The 24,068-nt window shown below is 50.8% G+C and overlaps 2 protein-coding genes and 1 long non-coding RNA gene across 4 annotated transcripts in view; 1 reads left to right on the forward strand and 2 right to left on the reverse strand.

Annotated features, from left to right (window-relative positions):
- Window positions 1-9,668, forward strand: part of Tmem266 (transmembrane protein 266) — a 117,263-nt gene extending 107,595 nt beyond the window's left edge. The window contains exons 9-11 of the mRNA XM_038323701.1: window positions 34-223; window positions 6,824-6,886; window positions 8,466-9,668. Coding sequence (XP_038179629.1) covers window positions 34-223; window positions 6,824-6,886; window positions 8,466-9,058 — 846 coding nt within the window. The 3' untranslated portion in view covers window positions 9,059-9,668. The remainder of the gene's footprint in view (window positions 1-33; window positions 224-6,823; window positions 6,887-8,465) is intronic.
- On the reverse strand, window positions 8-4,476 carry LOC119810290. Of its 2 annotated transcripts, none has more exons than XR_005284728.1 (3): window positions 1,253-4,476; window positions 608-842; window positions 8-509 (listed from the first exon to the last, which is right to left on the reverse strand). It is a non-coding gene; the product is annotated as an uncharacterized LOC119810290 (long non-coding RNA). The 2 variants fall into 2 exon arrangements; XR_005284729.1 differs by lacking the exon at window positions 1,253-4,476 and adding an exon at window positions 920-1,240.
- Window positions 9,669-22,605: 12,937 nt separating the features above from the next.
- The window catches only part of Etfa (electron transfer flavoprotein subunit alpha), a 60,738-nt gene continuing 59,275 nt past the window's right edge, over window positions 22,606-24,068 (reverse strand). The window contains exon 12 of the mRNA XM_038321335.2: window positions 22,606-22,854. Coding sequence (XP_038177263.2) covers window positions 22,816-22,854 — 39 coding nt within the window. The 3' untranslated portion in view covers window positions 22,606-22,815. The remainder of the gene's footprint in view (window positions 22,855-24,068) is intronic.

Genomic DNA, 24,068 nt, shown 5'->3' on the forward strand with positions numbered 1-24,068 from the left:
CGCACCCACCCTCAACCCTTCTGCCTCTTGCAGTTTGAGATCCGGCAGCTGCGCGCGCACCTGGCCCAGCAGGACCTGGATCTAGCTGCGGAGCGGGAGGCGGCGCTGCAAGCCCCACACGTGCTCAGCCAGCCACGCAGCCGCTACAAGGTGGTAGAGGCCGGCACGTGGGCCGAGGAGACTGCGGCCGAGAGCATTGTGGAGGAGATGAGGCCCTCTCAAGGTGAGCCCACGGTCCCCTGAGTCCCAAGGATTCCTCCCTCTCCCCATTCCATGGCTCTGCACACAGAAGTTGGGACACAGGATTCCAGGTAGTGGGGGTGACTTCTTGCAGGTCTGTGCCTTCTCATCTGCCCCGACCTGCGGTGGCACTCAGAAGTCAGTGCCCTCAGAACTACCTCCCAGAGCCCAGGAGGAACATCTAGCCAGAATCTTGACACAAGCTAAAAATTAATCAGCTCCAGGAAATCCATTCAAGTGCCCACTGTGAATCAATAGTTGTTACTTTCCTGAAAAAAAAAAAAAACCCTGACAAAGGAAGGAAGGTTTTGTTTGTTTGTTTTGTTTTGTTTTTTGGCAAATGATTACAGAATGCAGTCCATCATACCTGGAAGGCTGCAGGGCTGGGTGGAGTTGGCGGCACCTTGTAGCTCCAGTCAGGAATCAGATGAAAATTGGTACTAGCTTGCTTTCTCCATTTCTATTCAGTCTGGTGCCCCAACTCGTGGGATCGAGGATGGTCTCCCAACCTCAACTTACCTAACCTGGATAGTCTCTCACTGTTCTTTCTTAAGTTCAGAACCTCCATTGCCCAGATGTGTGTCTCCTAGGTGATGATTATCCTGTCAAATTGACACCAGCATTAACCATTACTGTGGTAGGTGGAAGTCTGAGACCCTCCTGGTGAACTGCCACCTACCACAGTCCAGAAAAGAAGTCCAAGCTGAAAACCAGAATAGCCTGTGACCTAAGCTTTGCAGATGAGGCAAACTGAGGGCTGTAACGTGAGTGGTAAAGGGGACCCGGGACAGTACCTGGGACGGTACCCAGCCAGGTACTGCACCAATGGAGCTATTTCAAGATCCAAAGGCTATTTCTTTGTCCAGGCAGCTCTGACCTGTGCAGAGTCAAAGCTTCTCTGGACCCTGATTTTTTTGTGACAGGGTTTCTTTGTGTAACAGCCCTAGCTATCCTGGAATGGAACTAGCTCTTATAGACCAGGCTGGCCTCGAACTCACAGAGATCCGCCTACCTCTGCCTCCAGAGCGCTGGGACCCTGATTTTTAGCTGCTGTAGGGTTGTAAAGAAAACAGCCACACAGCCAGGGAGAGGTGATGTTGGGCCTAGACCTTGGACTTTAGATTGCCAAAGCCAGCTTAACCCAGGAATGACTTCACCCTTCGCGTCAAGGGCAGGACTAGAAAGAACTAGGGAGGCTGTACTCCCTAGTTACACAGCTTGAGGCTTTGGTGGCCTTGCCTCCAGCTCCATTGCCTTACAGGGGGTGTGAGGAATCAGTAGTGAATCTGCCCCACCAGTATACAGCAAGCTTCTAAAACCATGTCACCCCCTTGCAGAATACTTAACTGGTTCCCTGTGTTCATTCTGTCAAATGCCCAAGTCCCTTAGAGTAGTGCGGTTGTTTGTTAGATGTCTCTGTCAAAATGCCACAAGCTGAGAAAGCTGAACAACACAAACAGCCTCACAGTTTGGGAAGCCAGAAATCTGAGGTCAGGTCGTCGATAGGGCTGGTCCCTCTGAGTGCCATGCTGGGAGCCTGTCTGTTCCTTCTACTTCTGTAGCTCCTGGTGGTTGTTGGCAATCCTGGACGACACTCAGTCTCTGCCTTCATCCTTACAGGTGTCTCCCTTTATGTCTGTGTCCCTATTTCTCTAGGTGTACCCTACTCTAATATCGCCTCATTTTGACTAATTTTATTGCAGTCATGTTGTTTCCAGATAAGCTGGCATCCTGGTACCAGGAACTGACTCTTCACTCTAACACATTGGGGAGGGACACAGTGGTAATGGACGCTATATGAAATGCCTTCCATGCCACTCCTGCACCCTGTTAGCCCTGTGACATCCCTGGGTACCTCCCTCTCTTTTAATGCACAAGTGTGTCACGGCCACCCACACACAATCCAGTCCTCCATCTGCATTTTCACAGCTGTCCCCAGAGCCCTCGGTGGCACAGTCAGTGCCTCAGAAGCAGAGGGCAGGATGCAGGGGCTGTGAAGCCTCCGTGATTCATGGCCTGCAGTAGTCCAAAGACTCAGGGCATCCCCCAGCTGATTTCTCTCTGACCAAGAGCCATGTCCAGGGTGGGATTTCCATGACATTAGAAATTACAGTCAGATGAGCGAAGAGCATCCTGGGCCACTCTGAAGATTAAGAAAGGGCAACATTTGTTAGTAGCCGTGACTCCCAGGCTAGCAGGGCTCAGAGGCCCTCTGCATGCACAGGAGGACACAGACAATCCAGGCGTTAACCTGCAGACACAGCAGTGAGTCACAGGAGCCTTGGGACCTGGCCAGCATCACCTCGGCGTGGCTGTCACTCCGTAAGTGGGGGAGGGCTGCTGTGGAGGGCCAGGGCTCCAGAGCCAGCCCCAGCCCAGCCTCATTCCTCTTGAGAGGGAAAAGCTTCCCCAAGTTGCCAGCAGGTCACAGTCAGACTGTGCCGACCGGCTTCTGTTTAGACTTGCTTTAGCACAAATCATTTTTAAAACCAGGGCTACAAAGTTCCAGGCTTTGGGGCCTGCCAAGTTCACAGTGCCCCTGTATAGTCATTAATACTTCTCTCCCAAATTTATTAGTCTTGAAACTCACCCATAACTTATGAATTACAGCTCCTCGTAGGGGTGCCCACGGATTTCACCATATATCACAACTTTGGCGTCCCCCTTGCGGCACCAGCAGAGAAACAGCCACAGAGGTGCCTCTGGCCAATCTGCCCTTGGCCTTCCCTCTGCCAAGCAGCAGGGAGCAGGAAATTGAGCTGGTCCCAGGGTTTGTCTTGGAGGAGACGGGACCTGTGCTCCTGGACACAAGGAACCCTTGCAGGCCCCAAGTGTGGGGGCCTGATAAAAGTGCTGGGGACCATAGGAGCCCAGGGCTTGCTGGATAAACCTAAGAAAGCCTGACACAGAGTAGCATTTGAAGTGGCCCGAGTGAGTTTGGAACCCAGGTCTGGCTTGAATCCCAATTCAGCCTTGAAGGTCACTTTGCCTCCCTGAGCAGGGCTATCTTCTTGATCTATACAGTTACATAGGACCTTGGGTTCCAAGTCCTTGCTATTGCCATCCTAAAAGCTGTGGTGCTTTCTGAGCTACTTGGTTCAGCAACGTGTCTGGTCTGAGAGTCCCAGAAGCTCTTCACTGAGAAAGCGTGGGGATTCAGTCGTGTGTGCTGCCATCAGGCCTGGCATGCGGCAGGTGCTCAGACCTTAGCATCTTCTCTCAGTGAGGGCTGCTGAGTTGTGGAGGAGCAGGAGTATGGGAGTAGGAATCAGGGCACAGCCTCCTGGGCGCTGGGGTGTGTGGTTCTGTGCCAGGCACCATTGCCACTTAGGAGTATGGAGCTTAGCCATCTCTTTACCTCCAGGAGGCCTGGCCCAGCCACCTCTCCAGCCTTTCTTCTTCTTCCTTGACCTGCAGGTCTGCAGTTCTGGTCAAGGGAGTCAGTGCCACCTCTGAACTCAGAGAGGCTTTCTCAGGATTAGGCAGGTTGTGTTTGCAAAGTGCTTACTCCTAGGGATGAGCGTCTGCCTCAGAAGCATCCTGAGAGTTCAGAGCCAGCAGGAGTGCTGTGGGCCAAGGAGTCGGGCCTATCAGGACTGTCTGTGCCTAGATAACTCAGTGGGTCTTCTAGCTGTATAGCTCCCCAACATCTTTGCAGTTGTTACCCCTACTTTATAGGTGAGGAATCAGAAGCCCGGAGTGGCTGAGAGGTTTGCCTAAGACCACACAGCAAGTGTCTGCCCCAGACTGATTTCATCTGAAGCCTATGTTTGTACCTTCTCATCCCACAACCAAGGTCTGTCAGACTCAATTCTCAGTGAGTTGCTTCCACAGACCCTTAGGGTTCCTCCGTGCTAAATCGAACAGACCTTGAAGGAAGGGCTTGGCATGAGGTGGAAGGTGAGCAGTGTCTTGTGAAGCCGGCTGTGTGGTTCAGGCATTCCTCTGCCCCACCCCCCTACCTCACACTGGTCACAAGCCTCCTGTTTGGTGTTTGAGTTGGAAGAGGGAGGACATGAGGTGACAGTGCAGAGGGCATTTCATGGTGTCCCTGTGGCCTCTTGAGAGGGAGGGGAGGTCTGGGAGCCCTGAAGATCTGTGACAGGTCGTTGACCGAGGTTTTCTGTCCCACCCGGTCCTGCAGTCCTTAAGTCCCAAAGAATCACACAGAGGTCTACATTAGTTATAAATGGATTGGCCTATTAGCTCAGGCTTCTTATTAACTCTTGTAACATATATTAGCCCATAATTCTTGTCTGTGTTAGCCACATGACTTGATACCTTTTTCGGTGAGATGGGCACATCTTGCTATCTTGCTTCCTCTGCGGCTGGGTCACAATTGCAGACTGAAACTTTGCTCTTCCTAGAATTCTCCTTGCCATGCCTCTACTTCCTGCCTGGTTGCTCCACCTATACTTCCTGCCCGGCTACTGGCCAATCAGCATTTATTTAAAATATAAGTGACAGATCATTGTCCCACAGCAACATATGTCAAACCAAAATACCAAGGGAACTGAGTGACCTGTGGCTCCTGCTCTTAAAGTCTCTGTGTCCCCTGTATGAATGGGGACAGCCCCAGGGTCTTTTTCTAGGAGGACAGGATCCAGGAGCCTGCATGAAGCATAGAGGGCCAAGTTCAGCACTAGAGGAGACAGGGTAGGCCTCAGACTTCGAAACACCCATGCAGCACAGGTTCTCACCCTGAACAGGACCCCAGCGGCCACAAGCCAGCCAGGATTGCTATCCAATACATTTAGTGGATCAGCAAGGCAAAGCCTAGAGAAGAAGGCATGAGGTTCCCCCCACCCCAAGTCTAGAAGACTTAGGCAGAGGGGTCACGGTCCCTTGACCAGCCACACTGTCGATGGAAGTTGGGGTGCTGTTAAGGAAAGTGTGGAGGCACTTGGCAGTGGCCAGGACCTGTTGTTGGGATGGGGGACTGGGGAAAGAAAACATGGATTCTCGTTGGACTTGTTGAGTCACAGGAGCTGGAGGGCATCCAGCTGTCCAGGGACAGATGGCCAGACCAGTCTGTGCTCAGGAGCACGGTCTTGGCTGACAGTCACCTGACTGAGCTTATTTTTATCAACAGCCTGGTGAAGACGTGGTCTCCTCAGACATGTAGGCTGCAGATTGAGGAGACGGGGCTCGGGCACCTTGGTGGCTGAGACGTGGGATGTCCTTAGCTGGCAGTTCCAGGATGCCACTACCCCCTCCCACACACACACACACAGGTCTGGGGCGGTGGTGAGGGGTCTGGGTAGGAGTCACAGGAGTGCAGTGTGTTGCAGGGCCAGCGCTGGTCTTGCCTACAGAGGAGAGCAGGGTTTCTGTTGGCCCAGAATTTGGTGTGAGTCAGCAAACGGAGTTGCTAAACACATTTGCAGGGTAGAGGCTGCTTCAGGGGCGTGTTATATTAAATAATCACAGTCTAGCAGGGCAGTGGTGAGGATTGCAGTCACAGTGGGGGGTCGCCTTTGGTTCCCAGAAGCAGGGCAGTTGCAGGTTCAGTAAAGCCTTGCACTTAGTAGGTGTGCATTTCCTGGTGAGATGGAGAGTCCCTGCTCCGCAGAGGGGTGATCCCCCTCCCCCAGCCCTAACCCTGCTCCCAAGGCAGAAACTCCTTGCTTTAACACCTGGTAGAGGGACAGGAACACTGTGACCCTGAAGAACACAAAAGAGTCAAGGTTGCCCAGCAATGGGTCATGGCAGACTCTCCTTGGAGAGGTAGCAGATTCTTCCCCACTGTTCTGCCCAATGAGAGGCCTGGGAAGCCAGGAGGCATGATTCCTCTCTGGGGCTGGGGGCTGAGACAGATGCTTCTGGAACCATCTTTCCCTGTCAGTTTCTGGGCTAACAGGGCCATGTAGCCATGAAGGTCAGCTATATCAATCTGTAAGAGCCTTGCTAAGGACCTTCATATAACAAGGACACTGACGTCCAGCAAGGGGACATGACCCGATCAAGCTCTAGGTAAATGGTGGCACCGGAAAACAGCACCTGATTAAGTGAACAGCCCCTGCTGTCTGACCCCTTGGCCCTACATCCACCACGGCTTGCTGGGAACAGTCACTTCTGCTTCCCAGAGCAGTGGCAGAATAGACGGCAATTATAGCAAAGGTTATGGATGGCCAGAGAATCTGTGCTAGCTGATGCAGGAGCAGGGCCTGGCGTCAGCCACAGAACACACCTCTGACCACAGGCGTTTCAAGACCGAGAGGCCAAGGAAACCTTTAAGATTGGTTCCTCTACCACTCTGCCTCCAGATCTGAAGGTGGCCCAGCTTCAGCAGCCAACTCAGGTGTCTCAGAAGGTAGCCTCAAGTCTTGTTACTTGCAGACCTTAGCAGGCAGATAAGCCTGAGGGTGTGCAAGTCCCTGGCAGCCTCCACAGCCTTCCATGTGCATGTATTGAATGCCTTCTGTGTGGCCGGCTCCACTGACCTGCCTGTTAGTTCTGTAGTCTTCTTCATAATGCAGTAGTGCAGCCGTCACTCTCCCCGTTTTACAGCGGCTCAGAGAGGGTGGCTTAGCTTAAACAGTGGCATAATCACATGCACCCTTCTCTGTCCTCTTCTCTGTAGAAGCCATGGCGAAAGACGACATGAACAGCTACATTAGCCAGTACTACAACGGGCCCAGCAGTGGTAAGTCTGGGTTGGAACTGTTTGCGTGAACTATGCAGCCCCAGGATACCCGTGACCCCAGCAAGCCCTAAACCTAAGGCTAGGTAGTCTGGCCTGACTTTGGGTAGCAGGGCCTACCATTGTGGCCCTGTAGACTTTGATGGCAGAGCTCAGGGTCCAAACACCTAGAGTTCAATACTCAGCAGATTATTAGCTGAAACTCTGATGCCCTGGAGCTGAGCCTGCAGAAGCCAAGGTAGGGGCAATCGATCTCTGACCCATGACGGTTGAGTGTGGAAACGTACAGAGGGAGGGGGGCTGTAACCCAGAACTCAGCTGATCTCTCATCCCAACTGGAGACATGCTCAGGTGGCCCTGAGGGAAAGCAAACTTACTCAACCTAACGAGTTAAAGGGACAGCAGGCCTGACATGCTTTTTTGCTTTCTTCATACCCTTGAAATCTTAGGGGACACCTTGTGTGTTTTCTTTGGGGGAAAGATTTATTTTATACCCGGATCTCTTAGCTTCTTGTTTTTCTGTAACCAAAGTCTTAAACACTGAGTTTGGATTTCATGGTCCTTAAAATTCTTGCACTGTCCACTGTAAGTACAGACTATATGCAATGTGACCTGTATTTGATTATTTTTCTTCTCCACTATTTAACCCCCCCTAAGGCAAGTCTTCTCTTTTCTGCTTTTTTCTAGCCTCATCCAAACTGCTGGTTTTCCAGCCTTGCTCCATCATCTCAGGCCCCTCCCCATAACTTGGGGGAGAAACCTATAGTTCTACACCCAGAGTAGTCCACCAGCACCCCCAGTGCCTCTCAGAGAAAAGAGCTGCTGAATGCTGACTGCCCCGCAGCGCATCAGTCTGCAGAAAGCAGACTACTCAGGATGTGCCTGCCCCCAGTTAAAACGCCTTCAATGTGACAAGGGGCACTCTGGCTAGCCAGCTGGTAAATTCCAGTCTCTATGAGAGATCCTGTCTCAAAAAAATAAGGTAGAGGGTATTAGAGGAAGACATCCAATCCAAGCCCTGGCCTCCACACTCGTATACTCAGACAGGCACTTCTGCACTTATGTGCATGCACACATAACAACAACAACAACAACAATAAACTCAACAACTCCTTAACAGAATGCTCTTCCTGGGACAGGCTTTCTGGGGTGATTGAAATGGGCTAGCTAAGTCTATTGTGGAGACACTTTTGCCTTAGTTTAAATAATGACCCACAGCAGGCTGCCCGAGGCTGTACTCCCAGACCATCCCAGCACCCCAAAGACAGCAGCCTCCGCTGACTAAGCAGTGTGGGCCTCAAGGGCAGGGCACTAGCTGGCCTCTAAAGCTTCCACTGGGAAGTGTTGTCATCCCTCTTCATGGGTAACTGGTTGAGTGTCACATGTCTGAACTTTGGGTCAACAAGGTGGATTGATAGCCGTCTCCCTCAGTTCACACAGTGATAGTGACCTGGGTCTTCAACAGCCTCACCACGGCTACTTCCCAAGGCCTGGCCACACTTACTGCCCAGACCCACACTAGGCTTCAGAGTCCAGCAAGGTGGGCAGAGGCAAAGTATGACCAATATTCCCTTTCTTGCAGACAGCGGGGTCCCAGAGCCAGCAGTGTGTGTAGTCACTACAGCCGCCATAGACATCCACCAGCCCAACATCTCCTCAGACCTCTTCTCGGTTGACTTGCCTCTCAAGTTCAGTGGCCACAGCACCTGCGCCAGTGCCACCTCGGAGACCACTTCCCACTCAACCTGCGGGTCAGTCACCAGGGCCCACAGTGCCAGCAGCCAGACGCTGGGCTCCTCCACAGACTGTAGCACCCCCCGAGAAGAGCCGTCCTCTGAGCCAGGACCTTCTCCCCTGCCGCTGCTGCCACCCCCTCAGCAGCAGGTGGCAGAGGCCACCGTCCAGGACCTGATGTCCTCCCTGTCCAAGGACCCCTGCCCATCCCATAAGACCTTGGACCCAGCACCCCTGGCCCAGCCTACCCCGGCAGGTTCAGCCCAGACCAGCCCCGAACTGGAGTGTAGGGTGAGTCTGTTCAACCAGAAGAACCAGGAGGCTCTCCCCGCTCTTCGGATCAAGCCTGTCACCCACTTGCAGCCCACAGCTGGGCTGGAGGAGAAGTTCAGATCTTTGGAATCCAAAGAGCCCAAGTTGCATAGGGTTCCTGAGGCCTAGAGAGTCTGCAGGCTTGTTGAGTGGAAAGTGGGGAGACATCCATCTTGAAGCTCTTTTCAAGACCCCAGAGGCCACTCAGGACCACAAATGGGGCTCAGGATCCCGCCTGGCCTCCCTCAGGGTGCTGTCTGCCTCCAGGGAGGTGATGCCAGGCAGAGGCCACATGCCTCCGACCTCAGAGTCCAGAGCTGGGGCTTCCTCTTGCCCTACTCAGGAGAGGGTGGTGCTCATGGCTGGGGTTTAGGTTTTTTGTTGTTGTTGTTTGTTTGTTTGTTTTTGTTTTTTTCTTTTGTTTTTTTTTTAAACCATTTTTACAAAAACCAGCCTATGGCCCAGCTTCAGCAGGGTAGAGCGTGGGGGCCAGCTCAACCTATTTCGTTGCCTTCGTTCCTGATGCCCACCCCGGATTCTCGGGAACAGCACTGTGAGCTGGGGCTGCCCAGCCTCACCCCAAGCCGTCTTTCCAGGAATGCTGGGGGAGCCAACACAATCACAGAGACCACATCTGAGCCTATCTCACCCGGCATTCTCTCATTTCAGCATGGACGTTTCCAAGTCTTCACACGATGGGACGATCTCTAGGCGGGAGGGATAGGGGCGGGCAGGGGCAACCATTTTATGACCCTGGCTTTAATAATAAAAACCAGCTGCACCGAGACTTCGGGGTGGTTTTTGTTTGGTTGCCAGTCCAAGGGAAGTTGTCTAGAGCGGCTCACCGGGGGTAGAGTTAGCTGGGCACCTGCTTACCCAGGCTGCTCTGCCTCCTCTCTGGCAGCCTCGAGGCCTTTACAGAGGGGACAACCCTACACCTCCCTATGTAGGCCAGTGGGTGCTTCCCCTCCCCCACCCCCTGGCAGAATGGAGCTCACAGCTGTCCTCCCCTCAGTGGCAACTCCCAAGCACCCACTGGACCAAGGGTTCCATCCCTGGGGGCCTCAAACTCAACCTGGCCCAGAGCTCTGAGTTCAACATTTTGTCCATAGTAATAGTTTTTTTTTTTTATTTTGTTTTGTTTTGTTTTGTTTTGTTTTGCCAGCTGCCCAGTTACATGCCTGCATGGTATCACCAGCTCCCTGCCTATCCCTGGTTGTTCTCCAAGTTACCTGACCCCAGCTCCCATCCTAGCCTTGCTGAGGTCCATGTCCTCCAAGGGCCTGGACTGCAGAGGACTCAGCCTGGCCTGGCCTCTCTGGCTCTCCCTGATCCATCACATCCTCCCAGGCTGCTCTCATCTCCCCTGCCCCCAAACGGTCCCAGTTTTGTGACTGTGACCATCATGTTTTCTCTTATGTGTGGGGTGGCGGCAGGGAGGTAAAGTTTGCCGGCTTAAGGGTTCCTATCCACCCCCCACAAGAGGACCAGAGTGGGAGCCACAGTCACTTATGAAGCAGGTCACACTTTCACATCTCTCTCCTGTTTGCTCTTCATAGGTATTTGCAGTATCAGTGTGCTGCCTGCCTTGGCTGCAGTGGGCCCCGTGTCTTCCAGCTCCTGGGGCGCACCGAATTAGCCCCGGTAGAGCAGCAGTCCCTCACCTGCTCCTCTGCCTACTTCTTAGGTTATTAGACCTGGGTCCTACTTAGAGGCCCAGTGAGCAGCCTAAGCGCAGAGCCATGCTGGAAAAGGCGAATGTACCACAGAAAAGGAGGGAAATTGCTCTGCATAGGCCAAGACCACTCCGGGTTCATGAGATAATGCGGGCACTGGAGGATTGCCAAGTTTGTTCCTAGCACCGAAAAAGAGTTGAGCAACCATGAAAGACAGAAGAGGAGGCTGCAAGGAAAGGAAAATAACAGTTTTATCCCTTAGAATTGGGAGGGGCCTAGGGCTGGGAGTCTGCTAAATGGGCAGACTTGGGTATTTTACAGGGCCCCAGGGTCCTGGCTCTTCCTCCTATTGGTTCTGTGCCATCCCCTTACACTCCCCACCCTCCCTAAGTCCTCCCCATGCATGGCCGTGAGTCTTCTCAGCATTTCTCCTCTCTTATGAGAACTCAGAGCTGCTATCTCCCAGAACCGGTTTTCCCTTCCCTTATTTACTTATGTCCCTCTAACCCTCCTACACCCTCCCCTGACACTGATTGCTGCTGGGGGAGGCCCAATGGCTACTCTGGTTGCTTCCTGCTGACGGGGGCGGGGGGGGGGTGGAGTCTAGGAGCTGTCAATCCAAGAGAGAAGGGACTTTAATGAGCTGGACTCCTGGGGGCAGTTCAGTGGGTTTCAGCAAAATTTTGTCAGGCAGTCCATGTAGTGCCCCATCTGCAGGACCATCTGTAGGGGCAGAAGGGCTAAGGAGTGAGAGGAGGATGCTAGAGGCCACTGCAGTGCAGCCCAGAGGAGGCAACAGTCTGAGGTCCCTCCTAGATGGGACACACACACACACACACACACACACACACACACGAGAGAGAGAGAGAGAGAGAGAGAGAGAGAGAGAGAGAGAAGAGAGGAGATTGAGAGGAGAGAGAGAGACGATGAGAGAGACAGGAGAGAGACAGAGAGAGAGAGAGAGAGACAGAGAGAGGAGAGGAGAATGCTCTAACAATTCATTTGATTTTTTAGGTTTAAACAATAGTGGGCCTAGATCTCTTGGCTGCAGGGAGGCACTGCAATGTTGCACTGAGCCAAGACCATGATGTCCTCTGTCTGGAAATAATAGTCACAGGCTTTTATTCTTTGGTTGTTTTGTTGCCCTCCTTTCTCTGTCACAGAGCCAGGGGGCCAGCCTGACACAGAAAGGGGGCTTTGGAAGATATGTTGAGACCGACATCCTGGAGTCATGTATTAGGGGAACCATCGCTATGCTGAAACACCGTGAACAAAGCAGCCTGGGGAGGACTCACACGCCCACTTCACTGTTCTTCGTGGAAGGAAGTCAGACAGGAACTCAAGCAGGGCAGGGACCTGGAGGCAGGTGCTGACGCAGAAGCCATGGAGGGTGCTACTGATAGACTTGCTTCCCCTGGCTTGCTCAGCCTGCTGGGGGCCTTTGGGAAGACAACTCCTGGTTATACAAGCTTCACGCCTGTGACTCGGCCTCAAGTCTGATGTAATGCAAACGAAATGGGTTCATTAGTCCTCTCAGCCTCTCCAGCAAGGTTCTAGGCACGTGCTGGGCCTGCATCTAGGCCAACATTACTCTGCCCGTTTTTCAACAGAAGTTGACCATTAGTATCTGCCTTCCCTAGTACACGATGGGTGAATCCTACACCTACTAAGTGGTCCCCTCTGTTGCTTCTGAGTGCAGCTCTGGAAATGCGGCCTTTATTGACAAAACTGGGCAGGAACTGTGATGTGCTTAAGAAATGCAGCATACCAAACTTCTAACAATAAACTGATCTTTGATCATGCTCGCAGCTGTGGAGATGCTCCACCCTGTTGGTTACTCATTAAGTAGTTAAATACTGATTGACAGTTCCTACTAAAGGCCACTGTTTTATCCTCCAGTTTATGACAGGCCTGCGTGCAGAAAAATCAGGCATTCTTTTCTTTAGAGCCATGGGTCAGGGTACAGTGCGGGGGCTCTGCTGCTGCTGAGACATCTATGACATGAAAGGAGATCTATGAACCCCCTCTCCAGGGCTCCTCAGGAGGGTTTCCTAAGATGGGCATGGTTACCCATGTCCCCTCCTTTCTCATTAGCAATCATGAAAGGAGAGGGGGTATTCCAAATATCTGCTCTTATTGATATGACTCTTCAATATCCTATGACTTTAATGAATTCCTAATACTATATGATCCTTCATTCAAAAATCCTTCTGGAGTAAGCGTTCCCGTTGGCCCCCTTTTCTCAGGCTTATGTTCTTAAGCAAGCATGATAAGCACCTGGAGTGAAAGTTTTGCCCTTAGTCTAGAGAAAAAAGAACGTTCTTTTTCCTTGTCTGGCTATGTCATAGCATCATGAAAGTTAAAAAAAAAATAAATTCGTAAAGCGGGAGCGCCAGGGCACAATGAGGCAGAAACAAAAGATAGCTGCACAGAGGAGAGTGAAGAATTGGAGACGCCAGGTAGGAAGCACGGGCATTAAGATCACAGAGCCCTCATCTCCAGCCTCCCACCCAAACAAGCTGGTCCTCCTCAGCCTCGAGCTGTTACCTGGGAAACTGGGGAGGCATAGGGTCCTAGGCATACGCTTTGTTAAGTTAGTCCTCTACGTGCTGCTAAGAGCAGACAGACAAGCAAGTCACAAGAAAGGGAAAGCAACAACTTCCCCTCTCTAGAATAGGCGAGGCCTACAGCTAAACAGGCCCTGGATCCTTTCCTCACTCACCTGTTGTTCCCATCCTTTCCCTCCCTTTCTCCTCCCATTGCTTTCTGAGAAGAAAAAGCAGCTAGCATCTCGTACATTTTGTCTACCTATGTCTGTCCTCTAACTGAATAAGAGGGTGACAAAGGTGTTAAAGGCTACCCAACTGGCATGTGATGGGAGTGGCCAGGCCTATTCTGGGAAGGCTTCTGTAAGGACAGCAGCCTCGGAGATAGGTTGGGTCAGCACAGTGAGGTCTCCATTTCGGGGGGCCTTTCCATACTTCAGCGGCCCTGTGAAGTCAGTTGATGTCCATATGAAATGTCCTCAGGTGAACACTAGTGGGAGGGACATCTGGCACCTGGCTAGGCGTCCGTGTTCTCCGAGTGTTTCCCCAGCACTTGGAGGTGAGGCTATTCTGATCTTCTGTATCATGATGGGCACGATGGAACTATAGGATTTGCCTTCTGCAGGACTGGAGCGTGCAGGGTCAGTATGTCACCTACCCCACAGGACTGAAAGCAGCCACCCTCCTCATCCATCTCCCACTCTGCCAGGCTCTGTTGTCCCCAGTCCTGAGCTAGTGCAGCTGATCAAGCAGATCACCAACCAGGACATGGGCCAGATGTGCGCTGCAGATCAGCGGCAGCCAGCACCCGTCTTTGCCGTGAACTGAGCTCCAGCTATGAACCACGGGGCTGTGGAGGAAACCTTGACACGGGGGTTTTAAAGAGCAAGGATGCCACTTTTTCATGGAGTAGTTCTTACACTGAGCTTCGAAACCGTCTCACTTTCGGGAAAACACAAGCAGGGAGCCAGCTCAGACCCATAAAAGAAAGAGAATGTTGGGTGGAGATGGAGAGCCAGCTGCACAGCAGAGGCGCAGCGCCACGTCAGGAGGGGGAGGCCTGTGAGGGCAGGAAGGAGTCTAGTGTTAGACGGTGTATCGGCAGGGTAGAGCCATGTGGAGGTTACAGAAAAAAAATCAGTGGGGCCGGCAGGTCACTGTGCTCCTGCATGTGGCTTGAGGTGATGTTCATGCAATATGCCACAGAAGAACTCACGGTGAACCCTCGTGGCTGCAGTGGGGTGATTGTCCAGAGAGGGATCAGCAAGATGAAGAGTATAGGGGTTGATAGAGAGAGAGACCCTGACGGGTCTGGGTATCCCTACATATACAGTGCAGGGGAGGGGAACAGCAGAGAGGAGAGAAGTCACACTCTGGTGTTAGGTGTCAGATCTCGGAATGCAGAGATGGCTGCCTCTGCTATTGTGAGCATACACAGGGTGCCAGATAGCACTGCGGTTCTTTCTCTGAACTCCTGTCAGGAGAGAAGGCAGGCGCCAAGCCTCAGTTATACCCTCATCACAGAAATACTCTGAGGCAGGGACTGGAGACCTGTGATAAAAGCTTTGGTGTTGGTGTTCATGGCTCTCCAGAGTGCTATAGCTGGGGGCCTGTGGAGGAGGGCCAGCACTCCTTAGGAAGTCTCCAGCCCAGAGAAGAGGCTCCTTGCTCATTACTGCTTCAGAAAAGCCCAGTCTGGGGTCCCAAGGGAGCTGTTTGAGACTCCCACAGCAGGGGGCAGCTCAGGTAGCAGTTGCTGCCTGGTGCAGGGATTCAGTGGTAACAGCAATGGCTACACTTATTTATGTCCCATGGGGACAGGCACTTCTGACCGTCTCCCTCAGCAGAGCCACACAAACTAGGCTCTACTTCCCTCGCGAAGCAGGGGAGAAAGTACAGGCACAGTGTGAGGAGATAACTGGCCCCTGTTACAGGGACTCTCTGGGTGCGACGCCATGAGGGAAGTGGTGATCAAACCAGGTCCCAACAGGAAAGCTAGAGACATAATTCAGACTCCAGCCTTCGTGCCCTAGAGGGCTGGCTTCCTTGCTCAGCCTTGTCTTTGGAGCCCTGAAAACCTTGTGAAAGCCTGGCATGCTGAACCCAGAAGTAAGGACAGCAAGGCTTAGAGCCAGCAGTGTATGACCAGCCAACCCTGCAGCCCTGGCCGGAAGCCACTCAGGGTTAGGGGCTGGAAGGCTGCTTTTGAAGAGCATGACTCGCCAGCCTCCTCCCAGCAAGGATTCAAACCAAGAACCTAACTTTCCAGGTCAAGTCAAGGGGAAAGGACACAGCAGCTCACACACTCTGTGGAGGTTGCTATAATATATTCATTTCCTTCACAGCCTAGGAAGTCCCCTCTCACTCCAGGACCAGCCTGGGCCAGTAAAGACAGCAAGGTTCTTGCCACTAACGAGAGGCCCGAGAGCTAAGGGCATTTTCCCTGGGAGCTGTTGAGAGCCCCAGATGAGAGGTTCAAGCCCACAGTACCCTGAGCCCTATCTATGACATGTGTAGCTGCTAAACAAAATCTCACAACTCTTGGTATTTGAACTGGGATGAAGGTCTGCTCATCCCTGTCCACTCCACCTTCAGGTGCCGCTGTCCCTTACAGTGTGCAAGGCCTGGGCATCTGGACTCCTAGACCCAGCCCCGTTTCTGTTTTGCTTTGTGACTCAGAGAAAACCCTTGAGCTCCTCCCTCCCTAGCAGAAGAATGACTGCATGTGCCCCACCCCTGAGGGTGGCTGGGATGACTAATGACATAATGGAAGGGAAAGCCCTCTGAGAATGTTTCAAGGGAAACACAAGTTGAAGGCACCCTTATTAATAATAGATGCCCGGGGTGCGCTTCTGCCAGCGCACGCTCAGCACTTCTGGGGCGGATGCCCAGGAGATGCTCCGTTACTTCATTTGATGCTGCTGCTAGTTCAGAGTGGGGAGGGAGGTGGGTGGGACCGATGGGTACCCTGGCTAGCTCCAGCAGCCATCTCCTGAGCTCTTGCTGCTGGCACATTGTTCCCTTGTAAACAGTACCTCCAAGCCACCCAGTTTCAGAAAAGAGGTGCCCGCCATTTCCTTCTCCAATACCGGTTCTAAACCTACCCCACACTCACCAAGGAAATCATAATGTTGCAGATTTTTCTTTCCTTGGCTCTATTGCTTAAAAGTTTGGTTTTTATCTCCTGATGCATAGTTAATTTAATTATCCAAAGAAAATGATGGAACACTTGATGCTAATTTATTACCAGCTACCAAGGACACCATGCTGACATAATTTCATACAGAGCCTCAGGCTACAGCTTAGCAGGCTGCCTATTCACCCTGAACAACCAAATGAAATTGACTACCCAGGAGGTCAGCCAGGACATTAAACACTGTGATGAGTGTGGCAGAACCCCATGCCGGAGATTTACAGCACACCTTCCACCCCGCGCTCCAGGAGCCTCCCCAACATCAATTAGGCTTCGTAACTAGGAGGACTCCCCTCTGCCTACACTGCTTAAAGAAGGGGCACGGACTGTGGGTCCTGGTTGGGACAGTGCCACAGGAGAAGGCAGATTGGACCCACACTGCTGCACAGCCCTCCCCCCCCCAGCCCCGCATACTGAGCAAAGCACAGAACAGCAGCCCAGAAGAGGCCTCCGAAAGGGAGTCAGCTTGTCCTCGGGATCCTCTGTGCTTGTTCATGCTGGCACTTCTGCTTCGGATGTACCTTTCTCTTTCAGCTTTGCCCTCTGAACCTGGCTAGCTGCCACCATCACTCTACTCCAGACCACCCCAGCTGGGTCCCCTGGTAAGGCATTTGTCTAAAGTTACTACAAGTCCCAAGTCTTCAGGCAGGCTGGAAACCGTGTCAGTTTTCGTCTTCTCATCTGTAGTATGGGGATTCATGAGACTTTAATGAGACCATGCATCTAAGAGGCTCGGCAAAGCTTCTTGGGCATACAAAACTTTCAAAAAAGAGTTCTTGTCTTTACCCATATAGTATGAGATCTGTCTACACATTCAAGTCATCATCTTACGCATGGTGAAAATGTGGGGAAGAAAATCAGGCACGGAGGGTCACGTCTGTCATCCTGAAGCTGAAGCTAAGGCAGGGGAGAGCCATGAGCTTGGGATGTATAGTGAGTTCCAGGCCAGCCTGGGCTAAAGAGTGAGGTGGTGTCTCAAATAATAAGAATCATTATTAATAATAATAATAGAGAAGAAAATTAAAAGAGGAAAAATAAATAGGGTCTATCACAGTGAATGACCCTGCCTCAGAGACATATGAGCAGTAGAACCAGACTTCTGGTGATCAGCCTAAATCACCCAGGTGACCCAACACAGAGACAGCAGCAGAAGCTTCCGGAGAACCCAGAGGGAAGCAGTGTCTGCCCTGGCTGCCTGGCCCATGTGACTAGTTATGGGAGGTAATGAAGGTGATGCCCAGCAAGCCAAATCTGCCCTACCATACTGGATGGCACGAAAAGAAAGTGCCGGCCTCTCCAGAGGAATCCCCAATGCCCCCGCTGCCTCTTGCTACTAAGGCCAGGCTTGCAGCTCTGAAGCCATGTACCTGGAGAAGAGTCCTGGAAAAGCTGGGGGTGATGAGGAAGCCCCCGATATAGAGGACAAGAGACCCAGAGGAGGTGGTGGTGATGAGGAAGTCCCCAATATAGAGGAAAGAGTCCTGAAGGTGGGGTGTGGAAGCAGCTGGGACAGTGGCAAGGCTATGCACTTCGAGTCCAGTGTGGGTCCCACATGTCAATGCCCACATCTCTGGCCATTATCTCAGCTCTCCATGCAGAAGGCAGCAGCCTTGAGACTGCTGCACTAGAGATCATCCAGCATGTAATCAAGTCTTAGTAAGTCCTATTTGCCAAAGATTCTGGTTTCTGTTTCAGCTGCTTTGTGACCTGGGGCAAACTCCTGTGTATGTGGTTTTCTCCATCTCTCCCCTACCCACCAGCAGTGGGATGGTGTATGCATGCATAAAAGCCAAGGTTATCAGCCAGTCTTCATTCAGGCTCCCAGAATCCCCCCAAATCTACAGTTACATGGAATCCTGATAGTATATCCCCCAATATGCTCTTTTTACAGGATTATCAGTCAAGCCTCCAGCTAACTATACCCATCTGGCACAATCAATAGGGTTCTCTGGGTTTCCCACTTTGTGGAGCTCACTTTTATATCCACCAAAACAAAACCCCTACTCAGAGACAGCATGAAACATAGCCACGCTGAGCATTCCTTTCAGAATGAGAACATAAGGTGCATTTATGGCTGGGGTTTCCAGTCTTCCAGCCGGCGCAGACACGCCCAGGCTCTGGCGGCAACCTGGCTCCCCTGCTATCCTGAGAGGAAAAGCTTGCTCCCTGCCAGCCTCACCCACAGTACTGGACCCATTTACACAGTCTCTGGGGACCCATTTTGTAGCCAAAGAGTTTTCAGCTAAAGCCATTCAGGGCATGAAGCCAGAGGACTCCTGGAACTACCTCCAAATGGCTTCCATCTTTGTTTCCCTTCATCCTCGTGGAGACACCAGCAGGTCTGGCTAGTCGTCTAGGTCGGTCATGGGCCTCCCACAAAGACTCAGTGGCTCTCTATTGCCACGACCTCCTCAGGTGGCAGGGTCCCAGGTCATATGGCTCTTTGTAGAACACTCGGCTGATTTTTGATTTTGCATATGTGTGTAGTATGCATGTGTGTATGAATGCAGTGTGTGTGTGTGTGTGTGTGTGCCCAAAGTTGAAATCTGGGCGTTTTTTTCATTGGCTCTCCACTTTATTTGCTAAGGCATGGGTTCTCGCTAAACTAGTTTAGCTAGGTAGGTAGCTAGTCCTGAGATCCTGTCTCTTGTAGGTGGCCACTGCACCTGCCCAGCTTTCACATGAGTTCCGGGGACCCAAACTCTGGCCCCCATGTCTGTGTAGCAAGCATTTTATCAGATAAGCCACAATCTCTGCCAATATGCTAACATAATTAATTCTCAAACATTCAAACAATAGTCACCAACTAGCAGAAAGGATTTTTAAAATATTCAACAAAACTACCCAGTATGTCAAGAAAAAAACCAAAGCTATGGAGTGACAGGCTAAACTACTTCTCCATTCATTTGGGTATCTGCTCACATGGCCTAGAAAACAAAGGGCACAGACAGCAAAGTCGGATGTGCAAGGACTTCCTACCAGCACAGCGCTATTGGTTAACTGTCCCTTTCTGGTACACTTCCACGGAGCCATCATGGGAGTATTCCTTGAGAGCAAAGTTTGAGAAACACTGGTTTAGGAGGGAAAAGGCTAAACTTGTCGAACTGGCTTCCCTTAACCCACTTTCAAAACTACATTTCTGCCCCACACTGCCTCAGCTGTCCACACAAGCCCTGAGCTCAGTTTCCTTTTCCACCCTATATGTTAATGTAAAGCTTCCAGTCCCCCACCCCCCACCAAGAGCCACCACTGGCCCACAGGGGATATTCAGTGACAATGCCTAGTGTTTCCACTCTGCTTTTGCATCTCCTCTCATCTTTCCTGATAAAATTCAGAGGTCAGGGACCATGCTTCAACAGCCTGTGATCTCTCTAGCACACTGTCCTCTCTGTCAGCAAAGCCAAAGCTACGTTAGGCTGTGGCTCCCATACATCACAACTGCTGAGCCATGGAACACTGCAAGAATGTTCCCAGCTGCATTGCTGAGCACACGGGGCGATGCTGGGAGCAGCGTCACCACTGGACCCCAGGCTGTGTGAGGGAAGGAACATCTCTGTCCTCTCAGGGGCTACCCTGCAAAGGAAAACAGGATGCCAAAACTCCCAGGGGCCACAGGAGGCTGACCAGACCTCAGACAAGCAGGAAAGGGGAAGCACACACATAGGCAGTAAGCACGTTGCCCTTGCCTCCTCCCCCACTGCTTCCAGAGGTCTAGAGTCAGAGCAGTAGCAACTGATAGTTTGGTTAAAAGAGTGAAGATGAAAGGGGTAGCTGAGACCATGCCTTGTGGACTGTTTCCACTCGAACCCATCCCCCACAGCTGACTTTTGTGTGCACATGGTTGTATGTGTGTACAATGGTGTGCTTGTGGCAGAAACTGACATCAGTTGTCTTTCCCTCACTCCCTTTCCACTTTACTTTTCTGAGGCAGGGTCTTTTATTGAGCTTGTAGCTCACCAATTTAGTTAAGCTAGCAAGCCCCATGAACCCTCCTATCTCCATCTCCCCGCTAGCGGTGCGACCTTTTAAAAGGTACCAGTCATCCAATCTCAGGCCCTCACGGCTATGTAACACTTTACTACCTGAACCATCTCCCGACTTTCGGAAACAGTCTGTTGGCACTCAGAGGGACTTTTCCGTCCCATGAAATCCTTCTGCAGACACTAGCCCAGAACACTGCCTCTCCTTCCACCACAAAGCCTCACTGGCGGCAGGAAATCACTGAGTGATGTGTCTGAGGTTGACCACTGTGTAGGCCAGGTCTCCCTGTCCCTTGAGTTGAGGGAGATTCAGATTTCTAGTGAAGTCACCACTCTGAAGCCAGACTGCCCAGTTTCAAATCCTGGCTCTGGTTTAACAGTCCGAATTTGAAGTTATATAACCTTGTAGAGGTTCTAATTATTGATGTAAACCACCAAAAGCAGAATATAACTTAATGATCATTATGACGACTAGAGGGATAGGAAGGGCTAGGACAGTGTTGATTATTCTGCCAAGGACTGCAGAACACTTAAGTGACCGGAGTCCTGTAAGACTGCAACATTGCTGCCAGTAGTAACATGGCACAACATATTAACCACACAGCTGTGGGACAGATGTAAACAAACTGATGTGCTGCCAGTCACATGAACATATATATACATACACTGTGAGCTGTAGGTGTAGAGTTGGCTGCGGCACCTAGGTTTGTACATTCAATGATATCTGGAGAAATCGGTCATTTCTCAGAGCTTATCAGCCTGGTTAACTGACATAACTATGCTAAATGCTACGGTGAGGATGACAACAACCTGTGTCCAGTAAATTCTGATTCTAGGAATCAGTGGGAGAAAGGACAATCAGTTCAAGTCAGAAGGTGCTACTTGGGGTGCTCCTTCTAACCAGTATATCTCAATGGGCGGGTCCCACTACAGCCATCATATCTGCCATTGCTCCTGCCCCTGCAAGAGATGAGAGGTAAATGGATAAGCCCCTAAGAAAGTACCCCAAAGACAGAGAGATACAGTTATCACTTCATGAGGTGACTGAATCCATGAATGCCCAGGCAATTCACTATGGTTTTCTCTCCTCTGACCCCACTAGGTCAGCCTGGGCAACCAGGGGCACAGCCGGAGGATGCCACAGCTCTGGCATTCCAGGATCCCATGATACCAACGTGTTCATGACTTGTGAAGAGACACCACTTTACTGCAGCCCACTCACCTCACTAGACGGCTAAAATGCCACAGCTTCCAAAAGCACTTTGCAGCAGGTGACAAGTCAACATAGGCTCAGCTAGGCAGCAGAGGAGGGGCCAGGGTGGCAACATGGGGTCTGGAGGACCGGGTGCCCTTCCCTCACCGCTCATTTCCTATCTCTTCCTTATGGTGCTGCATGCTCAACACAAGGTGCAACCTCAGCTGGCAGGTTCTTATTCTACTCTGCAGATGCCCAGGGCTTCCTGCAGGCCTGGCATAGCCTCACCCACCTCTGTCTCAGACTTGCATACAACCTGACTGGTGTTCCTGGTGCAGCAGAGCCCCAGGGCAGGAGAATGCAAGTGATGGCCACATGTATGGATGATGTAGGAGCCTGGTTGTTTTTCTCCACACAAGGAAAATACCAGGAGAGAAAAGGAAAAGGCAGAGCATTTTCTGAGCAGAATTTTAAACATTCATAGCAGTACCAAGCTATCTGTATAAAAGGTATATTGTTTCAGAGCTGTCCTTCCTTCTCGGCTCCCTATCCTTTGCAGACACAAAGTCTGATAAACTGATGAGCCCCTACCTGAAATGGACAACTTTTGAGTTAAACCAACGAAATACTTTCAGCATGGCCAGGCTTAAGTCAGGTCAACTTTGTCACATTAGCTATGTTTTTCTGAAAACTAGAATACTTCTCGAACATTTATACTTTGTGGTCAAGCTTCTGTAGCTCTGAACTTGCCAATACAGCTGCTATCTTCTGGGATATGCCATTCAACAATTATATTAGGGTGACCAGGCTAGAGGAATTTTCATGCTTATAATCTTGCATAAAACAGAGAGCACCTGTGAATAAGACAAGTGAAGAAGTAAGTGATGTTGATGATCTGGTCTATGTAGCCCTGGTTGGCTGGAACTTGCTATGTGGACTAGGCTGGCTTTGGGTTCACAGAGATCCATCTCCTTCTGGGGTGCTGCGATTAAAGGTGAATGCAACCATACCTGGCTAGAAGTGCATTTTATTCCCTTTCTTCAAATTCTTCTTTATTTAAGAAGTTAGGCATGTTTCTAATAGCAATTTTAAAGGATGGCAAAACTTTATTATATATTTTATTACAGAATTAGAAAATGTCAAAAATAATTGTTTAGGACCACAAAAAATTAAAAAGGAATATAATAATTAATTCATCAAAAGACATTCTAGCTGCTGTTAGCATATTTTCTTTCCTCATATTATGAATTTCTATGATTTCAGCTGAATACTTTTGACAGTTTCCTTGACATGATTTTATTTTTTCTTCAGTATTTCTGTCATTTCAGGAACCACCTGCAAAACAAACAAGCAAACAAAAAACTGAAACAGTAATTAACATCTTAAGTCCTACCTGAAATAAGGCCATAGTGCTTGGGAAGGCCATGAAGGCTAACATCATGACAAATCTTCATTCCGCAACAAGTGCCATCCAGGCACACACATTCCTTGCTTGCTCGCTCTTTCGTCCCACCCCTAGTGAGATGGCAAACCCTCTGGGGGAAAGCTCATCAGGAACACAGGCTGTCACAGTTTAGAGCCAACTTCTGTCCAGATGCCTTTTGACACAATCACAAACTTAGACATCACTAAAAATACTTAGTAGGAGGCTGAGAGCATCAAGACTTTCCCAGCGTCCGTCCATCCTTCGCTGTGCACCTGCCTCTCCCTCAAGCCTGCACACCAGTGTCACTGCTCCCAACTGTCAGACTTCTCCAGCACTTGCTCTTTCATTCTTCTTTTGTGCATGTGGGTTTTTTTTTCTGTTTGTTGTTTTTTGAGACAGGGTTTCTCTGTGTAACTGCTCTGGCTGTCCTGGAACATGCACTGTCAAATAGGCTGGCCTCGACCTCAAAAAGATCCTCCTGCCTCTGCCTCCCAAGTGCTGGGATTAAAGGCCTGCACTACCACCGCCTGGTGACTCTTTCATTCTTTCATTGGACACTTCATAAACATTCTGTGGCTTTCTCAACATTTGTTACTATTACGTGGTACATTCCAATGAACTGAATTCAGTATCATTGTTTTTCACTAAAATCAAGATGTGTGCCTGTGCTGTGGCTGGTCAACAGACGAACAGACCACAGCAAGCGCAAATGACTGGGCTGACACCCATTATAAAACACAATTAACTGCGACCCTTGGCCCTGTTAGGTCAGTGGCTGCAACTAGAGTACAACATTTGGACAGCAGAGGAGAGCAGACAGTGAGACTGTGATGCCGCACAGACATTCTCAACACCAGCGGGGTCGCTTGTGTAAAATATCAATTACCCAGTCTTTCAAAGGGCTGTGAGCTACCCTAGCTCACAGAGATCTCCACTGACCACTCTACTGATGAATGCAGCCTCTCAATTATTTAAGAGAGCTACATTTCCACAAGGTGGAAATAATGCGTTCCTACAAAATTTATTAAGGAAATTGTCGACATGTTGTTTCTTCCGAATGTCACTTTGTCTCCAGCCTATTAAAAGGCCTGTGTTTACCATGGAGCCAGCAGGCATTTGCTCA

The sequence above is a fragment of the Arvicola amphibius genome, chromosome 3, assembly GCF_903992535.2.
Source record: "Arvicola amphibius chromosome 3, mArvAmp1.2, whole genome shotgun sequence".
Taxonomy (NCBI): Eukaryota; Metazoa; Chordata; class Mammalia; order Rodentia; family Cricetidae; genus Arvicola; species Arvicola amphibius.